We start from the raw sequence: 24622 nt of genomic DNA on the forward strand, positions 1-24622 counted from the left end.
TAAAATACGGTAGGTGATAAATCAAGCAGCTCATGTATACTATTTCTACAGACTCAGGTCTCAGGATGTTAGCTGTGTTTACTGGAGCTCTTTCTGGGGCCCAGTGAGTGGTAAACTTGTGCCTTCATGTTACTGTGTCCCAAAGAAAGTGTCACAAGCTCTAGGAGACACAGATACTTAAAATGCCTCCCGCGGGACTTCCCTGGTGGTGCAATGGTTAAGAATCCGCCTGCCAATGCAGGGGACACAGGTTCGAGCCCTGGTCCAGGAAGATCCCACATGCCGCGGAGCAACTAAGCCCAAGCCCCACAACTACTGAGCCTGCGCTCTTGAGCCCGTGAGCCACAATACTGAGCCCACGTGTCACAACTACTGAAGCCCACGAGCCTAGAGCCCGTGCTCCACAGCAAGAGAAGCCACCGCAATGAGAAGCCCGCGTACCACAACGAAGAATGGCTCCGCCCACCGCAACTAGAGAAAGCCCATGCACAGCAACGAAGACACAACACAGCCAAAAATAAAATAAACAAAATTTAAAATAAAATAAAATAAAATGCCTCCCGCTTTGGCTCTACTGCTATACTTGGATTGTCACAGTGCTCCTCCAAATGTTTGTCAAAAGCTCCCCAGAGAATGAGACATTCCTTTGAGCTACATTAGTATTCGCCCTGAGTTCTTATAGACAGTGGGCTGTGCCAGCAAGCCTCCAGGGCCCAACATTAAGAGCCAGAGATACCCTACCTCCTTCCTGTAGAGCTGCAAAGTTGCCCACTCAGGAATTCACGAAACTCTTGCTTCTTAAGGTATTACCTCTTTGATCTCATTATTCCAATGAGCATCACTGCAAACAACGCCACTTTAGATGGCAAGTTACACTGCCAATCCATAGATGGTTGATGATTCCACTCAGAACACCAGCTGAAGCTGGCCAGCCCTGTAGCATTTTCCTCTTTCCAGATCTGCCCCTCTATATTTCTGCCCATCCCATTGCTGAGTATGGCCTAGTGCAGCTCTCTCAAGTACTCATACTCTACGGCAGCAACTTAATACATATACATTCGGTTACAGCTGTATTTGTAGTGAAAATGGTATTAGAATGTTGCCATACACAGTATACTTTAAGGAAGTTAGATTAATGGATGGTGATAAAGGGTGGAGAAGTGGGAAGAAGCAGATGAAGAGATTTCTGTTCAGAGTAATGACAGGTAATAAATAAATCAGCTTAAGTGTTAACGCTTCTTTGGAATTTCCTATTCTTGAGTCTCAGTGCTTTAGAGTTGTGTTTGCTTGAGCTCTTGCTGTGCTCCCTTTCCATCTTTTGGGAGCCACTGTGTGGTTATCTATGCCTGGATGTCACCATGTCCCAGAGAAAGGCCACAAACTCTAGAAGGGAAAGATATTCAGAAGATGTACAGTTAGCTTCTGTGCTTTTCTGAGAGAGACCCACTACAGTGAGGCCCTTCAAACTGTGGCTATCCTTGTCTCTCTTGCTATCGTGAACCACCTTGGCTTTTCCACACTTTCACACTGTGATGCACTGCATGTGATGCTCCCTTTGAGAGGAACACAACTCCCATCCTTTGCTTCCTGTTCACCCCTCTAGTCTGAGCTCAGGTGAGATTAGAGCCAAGACAACTCCACTTAAAGACAACTCCCTATAGTCCAAGGCTCAGGACCTCTCCTCTGGGTTCCACAGTACCCTGGGCTTGCTTCTACTAGATCCTTATCTGATTGCCATTTTCTCTGATGTGTTTTTCTCTACCACCTACCTGTGTGCTCCTTAAGAGCAAGAATGGTCTTTTTTTTTTTTTTTTTTTTCCAGTACACGGGCCTCTCACTGTTGTGGCCTCTCCCTTGCGGAGCACAGGCTCCGGACGCGCAGGCTCAGTGACCATGGCTCACGGGCCCAGCCGCTCCGTGGCATGTGGGATCCTCCCGGACCGGGGCACGAACCCGTGTCCCCTGCATCGGCAGGCGGACTCTCAACCACTGCACCACCAGGGAAGCCCAAGAATGGTCTTTACTCTCCTCTACCTATAGTATACATAGTGTCTGGCACAGGGCTCAGAAAGCATGTACTTAATGGATAGATGAAGAACATGTTCCTTTATTCAGATCTCCCTACTTGCTCTTCAGCATACCTATATTTCAAATAAACTGATATTCAATTGATATTCATAAATTGATATTCAAAAAAACCCCACCTAAAATAAGCTGTGCTACTTCAAAACTGTTACATGTGTTGATGGTTCAGTTTAAAATTCATGTCTCTAATGTCTCTGTACTTTGGTTTCTTCTTCTAACAGAAGCACATGTCCTACTATTATCAGATATCATTTCTCTTTCAAATTTCAATTTTTCTGACACATAATGCAATTAATATCACCCATACCAATTGGTGGTCTTACCACAGAATAAATTCTCAAATCCATTTGTACTGTAAATATGCCATCAAAATGGAAATTGTGTATTTTGAAATACATATAGTTTATTTCATATTATTTTGAAATTCTTTCCTTATTCATTTCTAAATGTTTATGTAATTTGTTCTGTGTCCCTAATTAGTTTTAAGTTGCATTAGGTTAGAGATTCTTTTGGTTTCTTTATAACTACTTAGATCATTCGATAATCTCAGCACACAGAGTACTCAGAGTTGGGAGACCATTTTATTACCAGAAGAGACAGGCCCACAGAAGGTCCTTCTTATAAATGTAACCAATTGCAACTGGATGTTAAATGCAGTATGATCTAATGTAAGAGCTCTCACTGGCAAGGCTAGGATAACAAAATAACCTTAAAACTTCCAGAAGTATAGGTATTGTTTATTTTTGTAAATAACTTTCTGTTCCTTGGAGAAACAATGCTACATACAGGCAGTAGGATGTTTCTACTGAGGCACCTGATGCAATGCTTTGTTGGCTTGATATGGTCTTATCTGTCCCAAGTCAGTGAGATATTCTAATTACAGTCCTCATGGCTCAAAACTAAGATGCTGACAACCATGTCAACATCTAATCAGATGGCACATAGAAGCAAACTATAGACTCTAAAACATTTAGCCACTTTCTGAGACAACCTATGCTTCTTTTCTTCATATTTTTGTTTCATTGTAAGTGTGGGGTTAGAATTTTTTTAATCTGACTGAATCTGGGTATTAACCAACAGGTTATTTGTATATATCATTCACACACTTCCACACGATGACTTTAAAACGACATCAGTGTGCTGGAAAAGCCATAGATATGTGACTAAGATTTTTGTATCCTTCATATTTTCCATGAACTTTTGGATACATTGGTTGTGTGAAGTTATTCTGTAAAATGGGTTTCAAAGAATTAGTCTCTAGAGAAGTGTTTAAGCAACTCAAAGTTACTTTCTTTAAAAGAGTACCCAGGAAACATTCAGTAGGGAGATGCCTAAATAACTTTGAGTCAAAAAGTAAAAAGTAACAAATCCCATAAATGTACCCACCACTGTCTTTGCTACCTCTTTCACACTTCAAGGAGTGTCTGTCCTCTAGTTTTAGTGTTTGGGGACTGACGAATTTTCCCCTCAGCTAATCCATTCTCTTTCATGATGTTTGTATACCTTTAAAAGTAAATCTGTTGACTTCTACCTTTCTATACTGGAACAGCAAAGGATAGCTCCTGCCCCAAATCTTCCCAGGCTCCCTCACTGGAAACTCTCTTGAAGCTACAGACCACTTTGCAGCCTCTCTGACAGCAGGAACCACAGTTCATTTATGCAGATGCTTCTCTCTCCCTGAGAGCAGGGTTCCTGTGTAAATCAACGCTACATATCTAACACCTCAACTGCAGCACAGCGGGGGGGCTCAACACATGCTGGCTGACAGAAGCCTGCTGTATTTCTCTTCACCTTGCTAGCCATGACCGTGTATCAGTTCTCTCCCTTTCCTGAGATGCACAAATGATAGTGATTTTGTGGTGTTCTGAGTGGAAATATTCCATGGTTTTGAACAAGGGTGAGATAATATTTTTAGCTTTATTTCTGATATTGCTCTTTGACATTTGTTGACTATTTTTCAAATTTCAGAAGTATAATCTTTAGGTGAAAAGTCCACAGTGACTTAACGAACCCTTTCCTGAACTTCACTAATGGCTCAGAGCTTAGACAACATTTTTCTAATTGCGTTACCCAGCTTCAACACTTACACTGTGCCTTTGGGCAAGTCACCTAACCTTTCAGTTTCATCATGTATAAAGCAAAGATGATAACAGAACCTATACTTCCTAGGGTTGAGGAGTGCTTAGTTTACCGAGTGTCAATAAAGGTTAGCTACCTTCCTTTAAGTTAACATCCCATAATTATCTCAGTTTTGATAGGGAAGGATTTTCCTGTTCCTTTTTTTTTTTTCTTCTGGCCGTGCCACGCAGCTTGTGGGATCTTAGTTCCCTGACCAGGGATTGAACTCAGGCCACAGCAGTGAAAGAAAGCGCTATGACCGAGTCCTAACCACTGGGCCTCCAGGGAATTCCCAGGAAAGGATTTTCTTGTGAAGTCTTTTCAAAGGCTCATTTAAAATGCAATAAGTCATGTCTACTGATTTACAAATATATATATCCCTTCAAAGAATGTTTTAGTCAGCTTTAGTTTTAATGATCTGATTTTTTTCATAAAGTCCAAAGATTAAATTCTTTGGGATTCACAGCATAAAAGTACTAAATCCTATGTTACAAATATACAATTGTAAGTTCCTGACAGTTATGCCTGAATCGTAAGGATCCATAAATTTCGATTGTTATAATTAACATACACAGGGTAAGCTACTTCACAAAACTGACATGGTGTGATGTCTTAAACGGTTTAAATAAATCAATGCTACAGACGTGTAGGCTACTTACAGTCTCTTCATCTTCTGGACCCTCCCTCTCCCTCACCTATATATTTGAGTATTTAAGTGGAAACAGACAGAATCCTTTCTTACCTCTCCATCAGCCACAGCAGAATAATTCACTTGGGCAACAGTGACTGTGGTTGGCAATTCTGAAGCATCAGCCAATGTGGCTACTGTTGCCCCCGTACCAACCTAAAGAAAAAACATGGAAAGTGATGTGTCAGTGGATGGATCCTCCAACCTCTCCTTTACTCAGAAGTTAAGATTCAGATAATCCCAAATTCAGCAGAGGTAATGATTAATATGCCTTGTAATACGAAATGAATTACTAAAATCACATCTCAGACACTAACATGAGTTTCAGAGTTTTACTTCAACCATATAAGTCACTATGAGAAGCCATCATGTTTCATCATTGGTGCCCAGTGTCAGTCAACCAACTTTCTACTCTCTCCCCAATCTGAATTTTAGACGCTCCCTCTATCTACCAACAAATTGCGTTTCACCTCAGAAGTGGTAATTCAGAAGGAATATTTCCTGGCCACTGAGCGAGTGAAATGGTAAAAAAAAAAGGAAGCCATTTTTACAGTGCTTTGATTTGGAAATGTCTAGAAATGCTACCTATAGCTTTGTATTTAGCAAAATGCAAACAATTTAAAATATTATTCAAAAAATAGAGTTCAGGTAGGAAGATCTTGGGGAGCTGTATAAAATTAATACAAGAATTTATATAAAGACAACTTTCTTGGGCTTCCCTGGTGGCGCAGTGGTTAAGAATCCGCCTGCCAATGCAGGGGACACGGGTTTGAGACCCGGTCTGGGAAGATCCCATATGCCGCAGAGCAACTAAGTCCGTGTGCCACAACTACTGAGCCTGAGCTCTAGAGCATGCGAGCCACAACTACTGAGCCCACATGCCACAACCACTGAGCCTGTGCTCTAGAGCATGCGAGCCACAACTACTGAGCCCACGTGCCACAACTACTGAAGCCCGTGCGCCTAGAGCCCATGCTCCGCAACAAGAGAAGCCACCACAATGAGAAGCCCACGCACCACAACGAAGGGTAGCCCCCACTCGCTGCAACTACAGAAAGCCAGCACACAGCAATGAAGACCCAACGCAGCCAAAAATAAATAAATTAAATAAATTAAAAAAAAAAAAAAAAAAAGACAACTTTCTCCAGTCTGAGGTGAGGTGCCCACTGATCTGCCTCAGAAATCACAATCTGGTAACCAGAAGGTTTACTCACCTGGATAAGCGAGACAGTGCCATCAGGGTTACTAAAGGTCTGGACTACAGTCTGTGATGGTACAAGATGGGCTATACTGTGTGTGGTTGTGGCCTGTGTTTGTGTTTGCTGATCTTCAAAAGCATACAAAAGGTCCTCCCGCCCATGCTGTTTATAACAGTTTTTAACTATGGTCCGTAGTGCCTGGGTCCATGAAACCTGTCATCAAAAGACCAGAAAAGCACATTAAGTCACAAAGAAAGTTGGTTATTCAGTTCTACTGTGGAATAAGCAGCTGCTTATTTATCAAACCAAACCAAACTTGCATGGAGTAACTCTCTCAGGATTATTTCCCACAGACCGATTTGGACATAAAGAAATTCAGCACCAAGTACCAACAATTTCACACTGGTTTCCTTCCTGATCAAAGTCGGGTTTAACTTTTGGGTTTTCCTGAGGCCAACTGTTAAACTTCTCACAGAAGAAGGTTACTCTTTCGTCAAGAGTTTCATTTAAGATTTTAAAAAATATTTATTTATTTATTTATTTGGTTGTGCCAGGTCTGCTGTTGCGGCACGCGGGATCTTCGTTGCAGCATGTGGGATCTTCAGTTGTGGCATGTGGGCTCTTAGTTGCAGCATGAGGGACCTAGTTCCCTGACCAGGGATCGAACCCGGGCCCCCTGCATTGGGAGTGTGGAGTCTTAACCACTGGACCACCAGGGAAGTCCCTTTATTTGAAATCCTCAGTAGATTTTTAAAGCTAACTGAAAAAAATGAATATGCAGAACAAGTAAGGGAGGACACCTGGTTTAGTCTTTCTTCTCTTTTAAAATATGTTTCATTATCAGCAGACTTCACTAACTTCACATCTCTCTATATTTATATTTTCAACAGTGATGCTTGCTAATCAGAAATAAGGACATTTCAAGTCTTCAAAGTGATTAATACCTTTTACTTCAAGTTTCGTTAGTTTTTCCAAGCACCTTATAAAATTAAAACTGCTCCAAAAGGCAACTATGTAGAGAGAAGTGTAAATTCACAGAGCCATCCCAAGTCTTTACAGTGATGGAGTGATGAATGGGAAAGGCTATAAATCAGAGAATATCAAACCTCTTTTGGGGGATAGGTTTGACTATTACACAAATGTTTTTAGACTTTATAGCATAAGAAGTAGAATAACAAAAATGAGGTGGTTGATTCAGAATGGAAAAGCAATAGGAAACTCAGGCCAGAGGAACCCTCACCCTCTGCTTTTGCTCTTCTGTGCGGACATCGCTCCGAACGTTTGCCCATGGGATATCTTCAGGCCACCAGATGGGCTTGCAGCTTTCTTTACCCCAGCCTGGTTTTCCCCGACCTGTGGAGTACTTCAGCATCTCTGGAATAAATGCCCGAAGCTGGGCCTGGAAAACAAGAGTGTGGTCATCAGCAGTCATGAAAGACGTCTGGGATGTGTTTGTGCCTCCCAACAAATTCTAAGATTATAAAAGAGAGCCTTCCTGGAGGGTTATGGAGAGCCCCAAAATGTGACTGTGAGAACCGTCTGTTTCTCATAGGTCACTATAGCTCCATGGGTGATGGAGAATTATACATACGTTGGTAAAGTACATCTTAAGCTGTATTTCATACACTTGCTCCTATAAGATCAAGAATATCTGCCCCCATGTTTGATTTCCGCCCCCTAAGGTACTATTGATGCTATAGCTTATTTCCCTTCTAGAACGTCCATGCATTTATGGTGTCAAGGTCAACATGTTGTTCTGGAGGTAGTAATCAGAACAATTAGATGAGAGAAATAAGAGGTGACGAACAGATAAAATCACCACTATTTGTAAATGGTATGACTGTGTATCTGGAAATCCCCAGAGAATAAAATGAAAAAACTACTATAAACAATGAGAGTTTGGTAACATGATTGGTCACAAAATATATGAAAATAAATGGGCTTTACTTAATAAAAAGGGAAAATAACCCTAAAACTCTTCTAAAAAGTTTCTAGTAAGATAGTCCAATGTCTATGAGTCTGACATATAGATATACGTAATGAAGCATGTGTTGATCTTAATGAATTTCATTCAAATTTATTTTACAAATCAAATCCAGACCAGACAGATGTTAAACCACAGAAACAACTACCTTTCTTTATCTCCTGGCATGGTAGCCACGCTGTGTGTGTATACTGGGGGAGAAGGGGAGCCTACTTTGTGAATATTCTCAATTGCTGACAATGATTTTTGGCAAGAGAAGCAGTTTATCAAGTTATAATCTTCCTCCTCAGACCTACTGCTTTCCTTTGAACCTGGTGGTCTATAGTATACCAGAGATAAGCATCCTTCATCTAAGAACACACTCATAGTGCCTCTTAAGACCAAAAGGAGAGGACAATTTTAGCATGAGTCACACGCAAGGACACGGGCTTGTAGCCGTAAAATAGAGAAAGAAAAAAAATAGAAATGGGAATACTTAAGTATTAATGAGTACAGCAAAACTTGTATTAAAGAGCCTATTTAAATATCAAGTGTTCTCATTTAAATACTATTTTACCAGAAGATGACAGAAATTAGTACATAACAGGGAAGCATGAAACCAAATCAGTAATGTTTACCTAATAAAGATAGTTCTTGCTGACTGTACTTACATTGTTAATTCTTGCCCCAAGCCTGCCATTTCACCTCCTTCTAAGTACCCCCCATCTCCCAGACAGTCTCCTGCCTGCAGGATAGGGTATTATATACTCCGTTATATATTTGGCTCTGTGGCATCAAGCAGCAGGCTAATAGAAATGTATCCATTTGCAAACCCAGGCTATCAGCTGGCTCATGAGGTCACTTCTTCAGTTATTTTAAGAAAGTGCATCTCAAAGTCATTTTTCCCTTTATCCTGGCTTCCTGGGAGTGTCTTTTTCTAGCCTCAGTTATATAGAGAAGGAAAAGGCTTAGTCCTCACACACAATATTTATATTTCTTCATATAAAGAAATAATAGCTTTCTCAGATGCATAAACAAAATAAACTCATACCACAGACTTTTATAAGTCTTCCTCTTTCTTTTAATCCCATTACCAGTCTCCAAAAGGAGAGTTCTTTATATCCACGCCCAGCAGAGTGAGGAAATAATGAAATAAGAAGGCCAAATATCTCTAAATTAACAAAAAATGAAAGTTTTTAAAAGATGTTTTATGTGCTAGAATTTCTGGATGGGAAATGTTTCAAAGCCCCAGGAAGAAGACAGTAGAGGCTAATATGAGAGGCAGGAGAAACGGAAGCAGCACAAAGGAAAGGTTACTTCCACAGGCAAAAACCTCATTAAGTTAAAAAAATGGGCCCAGAGTGAAATTAATAAGTTCTAATTCAGAGTCAGATCTTAGCTTTTTAAAGTACTAACTATCAACTGTACAAAATTTGCCCCTACATCAAACAAGAGGCAAAAAGCACTTTCTACTACAAAAGTTAACTTTTCAAGACTGCACAGTTTAGAGATGAAGGACAATCTTTGCTTTTAAGTGCAAAGATAATGTGACTTCACTGAAAGAAGCAATTTTCCACCAGATTATTTTCATACTGTCCCAAATAACTAGTGCTAATAAAGGGATATTAATAAGGGTAAATGAGCTGTCCAGTATAGAAAGAGTTAAATGATTCCTTTCCAGAATTCAGCACTGTGCTCTCATTACCAGTTGGATTAATTACTGGTCCTGGAGAGTTTTGGAAACCCAAGCTACTCAATGCGCTTGTTAAGGAAGGTTTGTCTTTAATCCGCAGGGGAGACAATCAACAGGATCAGCAAAGGTAAAGCCTATCCTCTCCGGCTATCCTTTAATTGGGCTGCAACAAGCTTTCCCGGCCTCTCATTCTAATTTAGGGCTCTAGATGGGCTTCAAGTGCCCGGCGTGGTCAGTAAGCCCACCTCAAACCAGCAGAGAGTAGAAAATACCACTCCTTCCAGGGCACACTCAGCAAAGAAAAAAGATATTAAATTCATGCCAGTGGCAATCAATAGTAAAGATTATGTGGAAATCACAGATGGTTTAAAAAAAAGATTTTCTAAAACTGAAAGTTTTAATCTGGCCAAAATGAAACAATATTTCTTACTATGCTAGAAATTTTCCACTTGTAAATTTTGTTACTCTGCTGTCCAACAATGCATTATCCTTATATATTCCCAAGTACCCTTCTCCTCCCATTTCCTCTCTCTTTGCTCTGCATGTACCCGAGATGAGGAATTTTGAGGCTCCAGATGTCCATTTAGGTTCAGTAACCAAGAAACGGCCTTTCAAAGCAAAATGTTTGCCAACTCCATATCTACTGAAGAGATCAGAGAATATGTAACAGATTTAAAGAGAAGGTAGCTAAAATCAAACCACACTGAAAGGTGATATTTTCTATACCCTACAGGAAAACAGCAATGTAGCAGGGAAGGAAAAGTGAAGAATTTTTGGACTGTGGCTTCATAACTGTAATTTAAAATTATGAACTTCCAGGTTGACAGTCCCAATCATACTCAAATGGATATTTAAAGGGCATTAGAAAATAAAAGCAAAATGATTTTTTTGCTCACTTTTGGTAATTATTTGTACCACTGACCTCTGTTCACAGAGATAATGAAAGTGGCTTTCCTTACTAGAAACACCAATCCTATATCCCCATGTTCGGTAGTAGTGCTAGCAGAAACACTGGTTTCTCTTAATCGCATTTTCCCATAAAACACATTCCCATAGAAACATGGGAAGAGCAAGTTTGGAAGGAAAGATAAAATTAGAGAATTCAAGGGACAGCCAATGAAGACACTCCTCTCTCAGGCCAACACTTCTGCTTCTCTATCTCCATACCCCATCTACCCATTACACTGTCTCCCTCCCATTAATCAAAATGCTCTTAAAATTCCACCCTCTCTTTGAAGGAGTCTCAGATTAGTCAGTTTCTGCTACCTTATCCTAGTTGTACTCTTTTGTATAAAAATTTAAATAACACAGATGAAGTCAAAGCTCTCTTTTTGATCTACCCTTCCCCAATCTAGTCACCTGTCCAGAGGCATCCATTTGATGAACATCCTTTCGTACAGGCCAAATTCTATGCATTTACATAAATACATGCTGGAAAGGCAGTTTTATGTGATGAAAGAAAACACACGTATTCACATATTTTAGTATAACTCACTTTTTCTACTCAACATTTTGCCATAGAGATCTTCTCACAGTAGTACAACTAGAATAATCTCATTTTTAAAGAAACAGTTGCTTAGTATCCACAGTATAGATTTTTCCATTTTATTTAACCATTCTCCTATTGATAAACTTTTAGGTTGTTTACAGTGCTTGTACATGCTTCTTTGAACACACCTGTGAGTATTTCTGTAGCAGAAAAGTGGAATTGCTGGTTAAAGTGTATATGCATTTTAATAGATACTGCCTAACTGTCCTCCTAAAAGACTTTGTCAGTCCTATTCCCACCAATGGTACAGAACAATACCCATTATTTCAAAACCTCCCTTCACACATTAAAAAAAAAAAAAAAGCTTTAAATCTTTAATTTGTTTTCATGTTTTTCCTTCATTTTGCTTCCAAAAGGAAATGAGAGCATAGCTCTGTCACCTGTATATTGTCCACAGCCTCTAGGCTGGGGCAGGTCCTGACCCCTGCCTGCCGGCTGCCTCGAGGCCACAGGGTGCCTGGGGGTTCACGTGCAGCCCCAGGGGTCGCCTTCACATTTTTTAATTACCCTGCTTTCTTATTTTGGCTCATCGGATGTTAGGGAAATGATTTAATTTTCATTACCAGTGAGGCTGAGACTCTTTTTATGTTTACTATTTTTCCTTTTTACAACTGTTCGTAATGCTTTGCTTATTTTTCTAATTTTCTTATTAATTTGAAAGAAATATTAATCTGTTCTAGATATTCTGTCATATAATATGCAACTACTTTTCCCTAATCTAGTTCTGTCCTGAATATGGAATTTATATGCGTGCTCCCTGCTCTTGGTATTCCTGAATATACCCCTCAATTATTTTACTCTCAATATATGCTGCGTTCTATTATATTCCCTTAATCTCATTCTGCTTACCTAAAATTTACAAAATGTGGAATGGCATCATATACATCAACCTTTTTTGATCATTTCAGACAGTAAGAAAAGCCTACTCTGCACATAGATTCTGACACAACAGTAGGAGAAACAGCTGGGAACTGTGATCTACAACAGTGGTTCTCAAAGTTGGCTGCACACTGGAATTGCCCAGGGAGTTTAAACACTGCAGAAGCCTATATCTCATCCCCAAAGATTCTGACTTAATTGGTCTGGAGTGTGGCCTGGGCACTAGGATTTTAAGTTCCCCAGGTGGTTCTACTGTGCAGCCAGTTTAAGGACCACTGAACTAATTTAAATACTTTTTATCCAGCCCTTCTTCTTTAAAAAAATTTTTTTTAATTGTAGTAAAATATACATAACATGAAATTTACCATTCTACAATGTACAATGTATAATTCAGTGGCACTAAGTACAATGTTGTACAACCATCACCACTATTTCCAGAACGAATTCATCATCAAACAAAAACTCTGTACCTATTAAACAATAATTCCCCATTTCTACTTCCCCCAACCGCTGGTAACATCTATTCTACTTTGTCTTTATGAATTTGCTCATTCTAGATACCTCATGTAAGTGGAATCACAAAATATTTGTCCCTTGTGTTTGGTATATTTCACTTAGCATAATTTTCTACTCTTTAGGTAGAAGAGGCCAGATCTATGCTTTTTCAAAACAAAACAATACTCAAAAAACCTAAACTGATAACTGATGAATGTTTTCTAAGTAAAACATGTCAATCCCTGTGAATAATTTCTTTCAAAGAAACAGTCGCTGTGTTGAGTGCTTCTGAAGGTTTCCCCTGAAAACTTGTAAAGAATTTCTATCCTGTTGCATCATCACTCCAAGGGAATATTAAAGCAACGAAGATTGCCCCAGAGAGAGTAACAGGAGGGCAATAAGTTCAAGGGAGGAGAGGAAAGGGAGAGGCGGAAAAGGAGTGGATTTTAACCAGTAATACTGGACTGGTCTTTCCAGAGATATTTTTTCTATAATTATATTCTTTGCCTGGATCTCTTCTAACACAAAGTCCAAAAAGATTAACAACCTCCCAAGAACAAGAGACTCCCATAGGACTCAAATGTCGTAAAGAACATAACTGATTTTCCACTAGCAAAATCATAATTATTGCTTAAAGACTCTATAAGAAACAATACAAGTCCTTTAACTCAAAATGTAGTCTGTCGTAGAGAATGGACTTGAGGACACGGGGAGGGGGAAGGGTAAACTGGGACGAAGTGAGAGAGTGGCATGGACTTATATACACTACCAAATGTAAAATAGCTAGCTAGTGGGAAGCAGCCGCATGGCACAGGGAGATCAGCTCGGTGCTCTGTAACCGCCTAGAGGGGTGGGATAGGGAGGGTGGGAGGGAGACGCAAGAGGGAGGAGATCTGGGGATATATGTATATGTACAGCTGATTCACTTTGTTATAAAGCAGAAACTAACACACCATTGTAAAGCAATTATACTCCAATAGAGAGGTTAAAAAAAACCCAAAAAAGTGTAGTCTGTGAGTCAGCAGCATTGGCATCACCTAGAAGTTAGAAGGCAGAATCTCAGGTCCCACTCCAGTCCTACTGATTCACAATCTGCATTTAAACAAACAAGACTCTCAGGTGATTCCTATGCATACTGAAGTTTGAGAAGCACAATTTAGCCCATCCTCTGGTCTCTGGTCTGAAGTATCCAAGAAAATTTTGCTGACCTGGCTTTCAAAATCTCTGAAAAAGATGACTTCATTATTTCATTGTAAATGCGATTGCAGAATCTATACCATATTAATGATTTCTTCTCCTAAGCCTTTTCTCAACCTCCTTCAATTCTTACACAAAAGAGGCAGACAGAAATGGGATAAGTTCTAGCCACTAGCCACTATTCTTAAAGGTGCCTAGAAATTCAAGTTTTCATTTTTTCACTAAAAATACTGCAGAGCTATGTGTTTTTTACCACATACACCAAAAAAGACTTTCTCAGAATCAAGATATATTTATAATAGTAGAAACAGAAGCTTTTCAGGTAAACATTTTATTTACTCGTATAGAATTACACTTTTATCAAAACCAACAAGCAAAACACAACAAAAACCACAACTACAGAGCCGCTTCCTGAAAGAATCAGGACATTCAGCTCACACAGAATTTAAGATACTATGTTATATGTAACTTCAACCTGTTGCAGAAGACAATTTTGATAGTTGCTGGAGCAAGTCAAGAAATTCTTTTACAACAGTTAACTGTCCAGTGTAGATTACCAGAGATACTCAGTCTGAGCGATGATGGCAGTATAGTTTCATTGAAAAAAAGAGGGAGAGACAGTAATGGGGGCAGGAGGAGAGAGAGAGGCAGAAGAAAAGCACTGCCAGTATGGACTCCACCCTAAGTTCTATTTGTTTGTCACTAGCTTGCTTCATAGGTTGCTTCCTCTCTTTATGCCTCAGTTTTTTAATACATTATGACCTGTATTGGCCACTTCACTGCTGAGCAAAAAAAAAAAAAAATCTAGGTTCATTAACTTGCTCTAAGTGAAAAATGGGTGAGAAATGGTATGTTCAGATTATTCAAAAGTTAATATAGGTAACGTATATAACTAGTATTAATAATTAGTAATAACATTTGTGTAATTCCTTCGTTTTCAAAGTACTTTCCAATATAACATCTCATTTTTTCTTCCTCCAACTCCATAAGGTAGGAGGGCAGGTATTATTCTCACTTTCATAAGATGAAACTGAGAACCAAGGCTACTATGTAGTAGAACGGGGATTTAAAGACTAGATCTTCCAGCTAACTTCCTAATTTGTAAAGAATTAAAATAATGGGACACATAACTTTAGAACAATATTGAATATAATTTACTCTCTTTGGATGATTCACAACTCATCTTAGGATTGTATATGGAATTATACTTGTAAATTAGGGTCATCAATATAAACATTAGTTATCTCCATAGCATTCAGTGCAGATAAGATGATTAATAGAGCTGTCTGGTTAACCCAAAGTCCATCTCTATTCCAGTGCACTTTTATAATTCTGGAATTTTATCACTTCAAGGAAGTCATGAATTATCCATATGGTTTCAACTCTAGAATTGGTGTCCACTTAAACTTACGTTGTCCTTTATGGCTACAGGCCATATCTGAGCTCTTCTTCCTTGACTATAATAGAAATTACACACACACACACACACACACACACACACACATTCTCTCTCTCTCTCTCTCACACTGGAGAGCAAGGTTTAAATGAGATACTCCCGTAAAGAACTTAGTGTTGTGCCTTCCAATACGCAGTAGCTACAGAAGAGAAAAATAACAGAGAGAGAGAGAGAGAAAAGAGTTGACATCTTCACTGGAACATTAAAAAATCATTGGACAAAACAAAGCAGAAACATCAACAAACTTACACTTTAAAAAATTCAATTTGGGGTTTCTATGGTTATAAAAGAAATTCATGCTTATTAGACAAAACACTGAAAATCACCCATAATGCCACCACACATATATAATCACTGTTAATATATTGGTGTATATCCATCTAAAGTTTCACACACACTCACACACATACAGGCAAGTTTCGTGTGCATGTTTTAAACAAATGAGATCAATTAACTCAATCTTGAATTCCCTGGGGGGGGGGGGGGGAATCTAGCCGTCCCCGCCCCAAGTAGAAGAAAACAAACAAAAATAAAACCCTAAACCCCTCAAATTAGAGTACATAAGAAATGCTATTTTATAACTAGTTTTTAATTTAATATACCACAGTATTATTCTACTGCAATAGAGAGCAAATCATCATTTTTAGTGTCTAATATTTCACTGCACAGTCACTAATAGTCTCTTTTTTGGGCTAAACTGCTCTTCTTTCCATGTAAATTCTAAACACCACTATTATAATTTATTCAATCACACTGTTCTCAGACTTTCCTACTGTAAACAATGCCATGAGCATACATCTTTGCTTACTTGGAGGGCACGACATGCACATTTAAAATTTTGCCAACCTGCCCTCTGGAAAAATTGTACCAATGTAATTCTATTGATGATGCTTTATATTGCCATAACCTTGCCTATCTAGGTTTGGTTTGAAATAGAACCCTGCTTTTACTACCATTAATAGTGAAAGGCTTTAGGATCAATAAGTTTAAAAAAAAAAAAGGTGTTTTGCTAACATTAAGAAGAAAGCAAATATTTAAGGCAAACAAAATAAAACACAATTAAAAAAAAAAAAAAAAAGGGTTGTGGGGGGAGGAACCGCTGGATCCGACTCCTCAGAAATTCCTGTTCAGCTGGAAGCTGGGTTCTTCATCACCCTGCTCACTCCTCCTCACCATGTTTGTTTTATTTGTTATGCATTATTTTTTACTCGTCATCTGCGGTGAGACGGGTAAGGAGGGAATGTACAACAATAAAGAAGATGCATCCAACAAGACGCATCCAACAAAGTACCTCTGAGACCGACTCATGACTTAGTATCAGCTTCCCTTGGATGTACCACTGCACCAAGCTCTACTGAGTGCATATTTCATAAAAATGGAAAACAATAGTTTTAAATGTTTTACCTCCAATGTGAAATTAAACTGTTTGCTCTGACTTCTGTGACCATCCCCAAATTTTCCTAATTATCAGTAGCCATGATTTAATATAATAAAAACCTCAGATTATTTCGACCTAACACGCCAAATGTGACAAAGAAGCAAAACATGCCCATCGCAGGAGAGTTTACCTAAACATAGTGTACTCCTTCTCCTTAATGATGACTCCTTACTTCTGATTAAGTAAGCTTCTTAATCAGAAGCTTAGTTAGCTTTAGATGTACTTTCTATCTGAGATACCGAGTAGATTCTGTACATTAATCAGATAAGATTCACTTTATGTTTTCTTTAACCAGTCAGAATGGTCCTAGGGATAGAATAACAGCAGGTATGAAATGACAGGAAAAAAGTTTGGATAACGCTTTCCTTCGGAACCATTATCCAGATACTTCAAGTGTCCACAGAAAGATCTGTGAATCCAACAATCAAAAGATTACAATTCAGCATTATATTTCTAAAATACTGCATTACTTCAAACCAAGTTGTTAGTTCAGACTTAGGTAAAAATAAAGCGCCATCTCCTGAGCTGCAGCATCAATGTCTGCAGTGAGTGAACACCCACTCAGGAGACTTGTGACCCAGTTACCCACGCCCTGGATTCATTTCTGCTCTGCCTCTTAGGTCATTTACTGAACAGATATTGACTGAGTACTACAGTCACCCCTAGGTATCTGCGGGGGATTGGTTCCAGGACCCCACCACAGATAGCAAAATCCGAGGATGCTCAAGTCCCTTATATAAAATGGCACGGTATTTGCACATAGCCTACACACATCCTCCCATACACACATCCTCCCATACACTTTACACCATCTCTATATTACCAAGATACCTAATACAATGTACAAGCTATGTAAATAGGTGCAGCACTGCAAATTCAAGTTTTGCTTTTTGGAACTTTCTGCAATATTTTCCCCCCAATATTTTTAATCTGAGGCTAGTTGAATCCACAGATGCAGAACCCACGGATATGGAGGGCCAACTGCATTTAGAATACAGATATTATCTGGTGCCAGGCAGCTGTACTGGACAGCAGTGAAGAACAGAACTAAGCCCTTGCTCTCAATTCTAGCTGAAGAGACAGACCACACAGAAGTATAAATGTTAACAAATAAGATAATTTCAGGTAGTGGTAAGTGTTACAAAGACAATAAAATAGGGGATGTATTAGGCTGTAACTTGGTGGTGAGGAGAAAGCTTCATTAGATGGGATAATCAAGAAAGGCTTGTCTCAGGAGGTGATATCTGAGTTAGACTTTGAATAAGATAAGATCAATCATGCAATGAGTTGGGAAAACAATGTTTCAGGCAGAGGAAATAGAAAAAGTAAAAGAAAGAGCTTGGAGTATTTGACAGGAAGAAAGAGGGTGAGTGTGGCCAGAGCACAGTGACTGAGGGGGAGAATGAGAAATGAGGTTGGAAGAGGCCAGGTTAATATAGGGTCTCAGAGGCCATGGCAGAGTCTAATTTGATTCTAGGAATAGTGGAAAGCCATTAAAGGGCTTAAACAAGAGGGTGATATTACCTGATTTAAGTTTTTTAAAAAATCTCTGGTGGCTCTGTAGAGCGTGGACTGCAGTAGAAAGGAGATCAATAGAACTGATCACTGGAAACAGTCCATGCATGAGATGCTAAAGGCTTGGGCAAGGGTGGTGATGGGAACTGAGAAGAATGGTCAGATTCAGAACACATTTCAGACATGAAATGACATGACTTGCTAATGAATTAGATGAGGTTTGTGGGGGAGTGAGGGCAAAACCAAGAATGACTCCTATGCTGGGACCTGAGCAACCCGATGGACCGTGGTGCCATCAGCTGATATGAGGAATACCAGGGGAGGAACACATTTGGAGTGGAGAGTGGGGGCAGTCAAAGGTTCTGTTTCAGGCATGTTAGGTACTGGAGATCTAACAGTGGTATAAGCCGGGGTACAGATAGCATACGGATGGGATATAAAGCTCACAGGACAGGATGAGATTACTTGGAGAAAAACACATAGAGCCCTGGGACTTGCCAATATTGATCAGGTGAGAAGAGGAAGAGGAGCCAGCACAGAGCTGAGAGGGAGCGCCCGGTGAGGCAGGAGGGTATTCAGGAGAGGGTGGGGTACAGAAGCCAAGAGAAGAAAGTATTTTTAGAAGGAAGGAGTAATCAACTACGTTAAATGCTGCTGGAAGTCTGAACAAGATAAGGAAAGAAAACTCACAACTGAATTTAAAGCTAGAAGTAGTAATAAAGAAATAAGGTAGAAAGATGTCATAAAAAAGGCATTTGATCTTGATCAAGCTATCACTTTTAAAGTTAAAAAACTTATAAGGGACAGTCTCAGCAAAATCCCTGAGGTATGTTGATTTATCAGGCTGAGTACATTTTGACTTCCCCTCTCAAAGGGAGAGGAGGAAAGCAATGACTCAGGAGGGTGTCCTTCTGAGTTTTCCATTCTTATTCCCTGGAGCAGCGAGCCTTCCTTGGCAATAGTGTGGTGGTATTCAGAAGTTATATGGAAAGAGGAGCAGCTCAGCCCAAAAGAGACTGAAAGTTTACTTGTCCCCCTGATTGTGATTCATCAAAGTCCTGACAGTCTCCTGTCCAAACCAACTCCAGCTAAAAGTTTCTTTATCTAACCCAAGGGCCCAAGTGAAAGGAAAAAACTGCCAACAGAAGTAGAAGACCATATCCACGCCCTCGGCTGGAGCATTCTCCTGGCACTACATTTTCTTTTCCAAGGCTGCTACTGTTTCACTATCAGACTCCAGCCTGTGTCTCACTCTGGTGGTATATCACTGAGGACAAAACTAAAAAAAGTGATCTGAGGCCCGCCCACACCTGTGCCACCTCACTCCCTGCCCCTTACCTGAGTCATTTTGTCCACAGAGACTGGAATTCCATCGATGGTGAGAGGCGGCAGCTCTGAGTTAACCTCCTGTGGCGCAGGGGCGTGCTCTGCCAGGGCAGACTCCAGGTCTTCCAGGATCATGCTCTTGTACTTACGGACCTGCAGGGAATTAAGGGCAGAAGTAAACAAGATGCCCAACAACCAGGGAGGGTTGGTGCCAAGCAACCAGAGAGTGGGTGGGGTGGGCCTCCCTCAGCCATTGCAGAGCCCTAAGAACAAACACGTCCACAGCTAGCAGATAAAAATACCCGCTGGCCCCAAAGACATCACATTGTACAGAATTAAATGAAAAGATGATGAAATTACAGGTAACAATTGTAGAAAGAAGCCAGAGGAAAAATCTTTTACAGAAATACCGCTCCTCAGTTAAAATCACCTTTTCTCCGTAAATGCTGGCCCCAATACCTGTTCCAGATCTAACAGGAATGGCATTCGTTATTCTGCATTTCCCAGGCCATTTGATAAAACCTAGCTGTGGCAGTTAATTACCAAAATCATTTTCAAGATCACTGAGGACTTATGTCTCTGAAACTCTAAGAAACTTATTTGAAACTTTCCTATGCCGTTACTTTCCTACAAAGCTAGACTACCAAACAAATAGGAGATTCAAGTGTACAAGAGGCTGCACTGAAAGGCATCAGAGAAAAAAAACTAGCTGGGTGTCATAGGTGTCACTATCAGTAAGGCCCAGGGCCAGAGAGAGCACCACAGGTCAAGTCCTCCTCCTTTCTGGTACTCCCTGGTGACAGAGGTGAACTTCAAACCCATGTAACTCTGACAAGCCCAGGTCTGAAGCAGATACTGTTACTGACTCCATTCCTTCCACTGCCAGTGAAAGGTCTCTCAAAAAACAGAACTTAACAGCAGCACATTGTACATGTACACATTCTTCTATCATGAGCAGAAATGGCAGACAGACACTGGATCCTACCACCACCAATAATGGGTTCATTCACTTACAAGAATACACAAGGGGGATGAGGATACCTTTGGGGATAACAAAGAAGCCATGGAATTATAGAAATGTGACAAGATGGGATAGAAAATTAACTTGCTTTCAGGGCTCAGGCCATTATCTTAGGGAAAAAAAGGGTAAGAGAAAATGAGGTTTACCCAGAAGTTATGACAATGTCTGAGTCCTGGGTTTTCTGCTAAGTGGACTGAACTCCAATCACCACACACTTCCTTATAAATATCTCACTATGAAGATTAAAAGAGAAAGATTCCCATACTCAACCTCAAGCATATGGAAAAGTAAAAATTATTGTTGGCTATGATGTACAACTTTTACAGAGTTTTCCTAATAGATCAACCATAAAAGTGATGAAAGAAAAATAGTGCAAACATGTAGCATCATTATTATCTCTAGAGATTCAGTTTTACCCTGGTTTCCAATAAAAGAGAAAGTTTCAAAAATTACTGCTGATATATTTATTGTAACTAAACAGCTGTGTTGTCATGGCATCTTTAAGGATACATATTTTCTGATTTCTAGGTTTCTATATCCTAAGTAGAGTTTTTACACTACCAACTCACAGAAAAACTGAGTAAGCCTAGTTTATGGTCTTTGAACTTTAATGTATCAGGTTAAATCATTATATTAGTATGTATTCCCATAGTAGGAGTGAATGAAAATAATATAAGGGTAAATTTCATTGTGCAGAAACACCTGGCATTCAAAAACAAAAAATCATTAGATTATTACTATTATTACATTATTAGCTAGTTTGAAACAATTTCAGCCATTTGTATGGGTCAGCAGAATTCTAGGAATTCAGATCCAGGCATTTTGCTAAACTTACCCGTGCTATATAATTCCTTAAAAAAATCTTGATTAAAAAAAAAAAAAAAAAGAAGCTGGTAAAGCATCCCTCAGAGTAATTTACAAATTCAGGTGTGAACACAATATTCCTAAGTCTGCTTAGTAAAGTTAACTAACTTTCCCAGAATTAAAAAGCTAGGGCTTCAATTCTACCTGATCTATCAATCCTGAGATGAACCCCACCACCACCACATTTATCATTCCTCTGAAATTGGAATACATGTTACAATTGCTGTAGACCAGGTGTTATGGGGCATAGCAGTCACTGACTGCACATATGTGAACATGGCTGTTATCCCTGGAGGCATGACTGTAACCCCTGGCCTTTAAAATCAACAAACCATTTAGCACCATTTCAGAAAGGAATGTGAGTCTTGGCTGTTGTCTGATAACTTCCCCAGTGATCCTTCTGGTAAGACCAAAAAGCACCAGCATCAAACTTGTCGCAGCGTGGAAAAAGTCTCAGAGACAACAGTAGAGCTCTTTTTAAAGAAATGAAGCACCATCCATGCTCTTGATGGCACAGAGGACAATATTACATGAAACCACACATACAATGATGACTCTGAAACAAGAAGTAATCCAGAAGAATTGGACTGTGAGTGTGAAAAAGTTTCAGGAATAGCTAAAAAGAAATTTAGAAATAGGAAATTTATTTCACTTACATTTTCCTTTTCATGTATTTACAAAAGCAGTATGATTAAAATCTGTATCTAAGTAAGCCTGAAAGAACTCTTTCAATAAGTATAAAATAAAAATTCTAAGTGATAATAAGCATTGTGTCAGAGTTTGTCATTTTTTCTTTTTTTGGTGCTACATAAATAATGGTGCATCTTATAATTGATGGTATCAGGGAGATGATGAAATACAGGTTTGTTTGTTTTCCAACTTCCACCTTCTATTCCGAAAACCACAGCTAAAGCCTTTGTCACTTCACACCAATGTCGCTGTCAACTAACTTGTTTCACAATTAAGGTTAAAATCCACTTAAAAACAAAATCAGCGGTCTGCCTACCAATCTCTCCTCCCCCAATTCATCCTCTATACTGCTGCCATTTAAAATTTCTGAAACACTGATAAATTATAATCAAATACCATTTACTGAACACTTGCTATGTGTCATGCACTGCATACATTATTCAATTAATTCTCACATAATTCTATAAAGAAACTACCATTATATCCATTTTGCAGATAAGAAAATTCAGGCTTAAGTAACTTCCCCAAATTATATAGCTAGTATATAGGAATATAGCAGAAAATCAAACTAATTTTTACGTAGCTTCAAAGCCTATATGTTCAGCCACTTCACTATCATTTATCTTTTTTCTCAAAAATACTCCTACAGTTCCCCACTTCTTATAGGATGAAGTCCAAACTTCTCAGTCTTGCATTTCAACTGTTCTGATCATTCCCTACTTTCCCAATACTCTCCACCAGGGCCACCACGTACAGCTGTGCATGCCCAGCTCTGAGAACTATGTGAATAGCACCCTCCTGAGTTCCCAGCGCATAACCCAGAGTCCTACTGGGCAGCTTTGCTCACCATCCTCCCTCTTTAGCTGGCCATCCTCCTCACTAACTTCTGCATCTAGCAAGTTCTTTTGTCTCTGGGTCTTTAATTCTGCTTCTTATCCAAATATTATCCATCTTTCAAGGCCCAACTCAACTAATTCTGCTTCTTATCCAAATATTATCCACCTTTCAAGGCCCAACTCAACTTCCACTTTCTCTGAGAAAACTTCCCAAGTGTTCTTGCCATAATTATCTTACTCCTTTAAACGTCTACAGATTCAAATAATCATGTGTCACTTACATGTTATTTCCAGGCTACACTGTACACAACTAGTGTTATGAAATCACTGAGCACAGGAACCAGGCCTTTTGTTTATTTTTAAAATATATATTATGAAACATTTCACATATTCAGACATGTACAGATAATACATTAACAAACATCCTCATAATTAACAGAGATGAGAGCGTTTGGGGTGTTTACAGGAGCCATTAGAGTTCTGGGCACAGAACGCGCTTGTTGAGGATTTAGGAATTGGCTGCTACAACCGTAAGGTCAATGGGCCTTTAGTGAGGTTGCAAAAACAGTCCCAGACAAGATATGATTATTTTGCATACTCAAAGCTTTTCTGGATAAAAGAGGAATCTTCAGGAAGGTCTCAAAATAGATTTTTAATATTTTTTATCTATGAGCCCCTCTGAGATTAAAAATACATTGTCATCTGAGGTATATAACAAAGAGATGCTCAAGTGCAAAGCTGCCTTCAGACCTGTGATCCTGAAGCATGCCTGGCACAGAGCCAGGCCACAAGCTGTGGCCCAAGAAATCTGTTGGCTTCATTCTGTTCTCTCTTCAGTCCTAATGTCAGCCTCTTCCCTCTCCTGTCTCAGTCCAGATCTCAAGTTTTCCCCTTGCCCCCTGGATCCCTACTTTTGAACCTTGAAACCTCAAAGGACTTAGATGGATGGAATCCTTATCTCGTACTTTGTATCTAACAGTGTTAGTTATTTGTTGAATAAGTTAATAAACAAACAATATGGCTTTTCCTTTACTACTTTTTAAATATGCTTCCACATTTCATGTAACTTGAAGCCATTTTTTAAAAACCTATCTAAATAAGTGAATGACTTAAAACAAGAAATCATGAGAGTATTGGAAAGGTGGAATTAAACAAAGGCAGAAGGATGACTTCAAAGAAGCTGGTGATAACCCCAGAGCTACCTCTTGCTTCTGTGACTGTGACTAATATCTGTACCTTAGAACTGGTTAGTCATACCCAGAGTAACCCCATCTAAATGCTATGGATTATTGACTCTGAGGAAAGAACTCCACCTTCAGAAACTCCCATGGTTCTTCTGAAAAAAGATGGAAATTCTCTCTGTCCCTCAATAAAATTTTTCTAGGCCTATTCTACAAAGCTCATAAAAGTATGTGATAAGGCAGTAAGCCACCAAGACAATGTCCTTAGGGCACAGCAACTTTAAAATCTACCATTTGCCAATGCCTTTCATGCCAGTTCTCTGTAAACATTACATATAGGGGAATGATAATAAACTTTAATTAATTTCTACTGCTCCCCAGTGAAGTTGGTATTATCCTTATTTCACACATGAGGACACTGAGCCACAT

The 24622-nt window shown here is 39.4% G+C and overlaps 1 protein-coding gene across 17 annotated transcripts in view; it reads right to left on the minus strand.

Moving 5' to 3' along the window:
• Positions 1 to 24622, minus strand: part of NRF1 (nuclear respiratory factor 1) — a 136846-nt gene that overhangs the window by 45085 nt on the left and 67139 nt on the right. For 16 of the 17 annotated variants that reach the window (XR_004484591.2, XR_004484592.2, XR_004484593.2 and 13 more), the window contains 4 exons: positions 19614 to 19754; positions 7331 to 7489; positions 6106 to 6303; positions 4946 to 5047 (listed from right to left, as the gene is read on the minus strand). Coding sequence is in view for 11 of the 17 variants with exons in the window: in XM_033432470.2 (XP_033288361.1) it covers positions 4946 to 5047; positions 6106 to 6303; positions 7331 to 7489; positions 19614 to 19754 (600 nt within the window). In the remaining 6 variants the exon portion in view is untranslated. The remainder of the gene's footprint in view (positions 1 to 4945; positions 5048 to 6105; positions 6304 to 7330; positions 7490 to 19613; positions 19755 to 24622) is intronic. The other variant, XM_033432478.2, reaches the window with a different exon arrangement.

This window comes from Orcinus orca, chromosome 9 (assembly GCF_937001465.1).
Source record: "Orcinus orca chromosome 9, mOrcOrc1.1, whole genome shotgun sequence".
NCBI lineage: Eukaryota > Metazoa > Chordata > Mammalia > Artiodactyla > Delphinidae > Orcinus > Orcinus orca.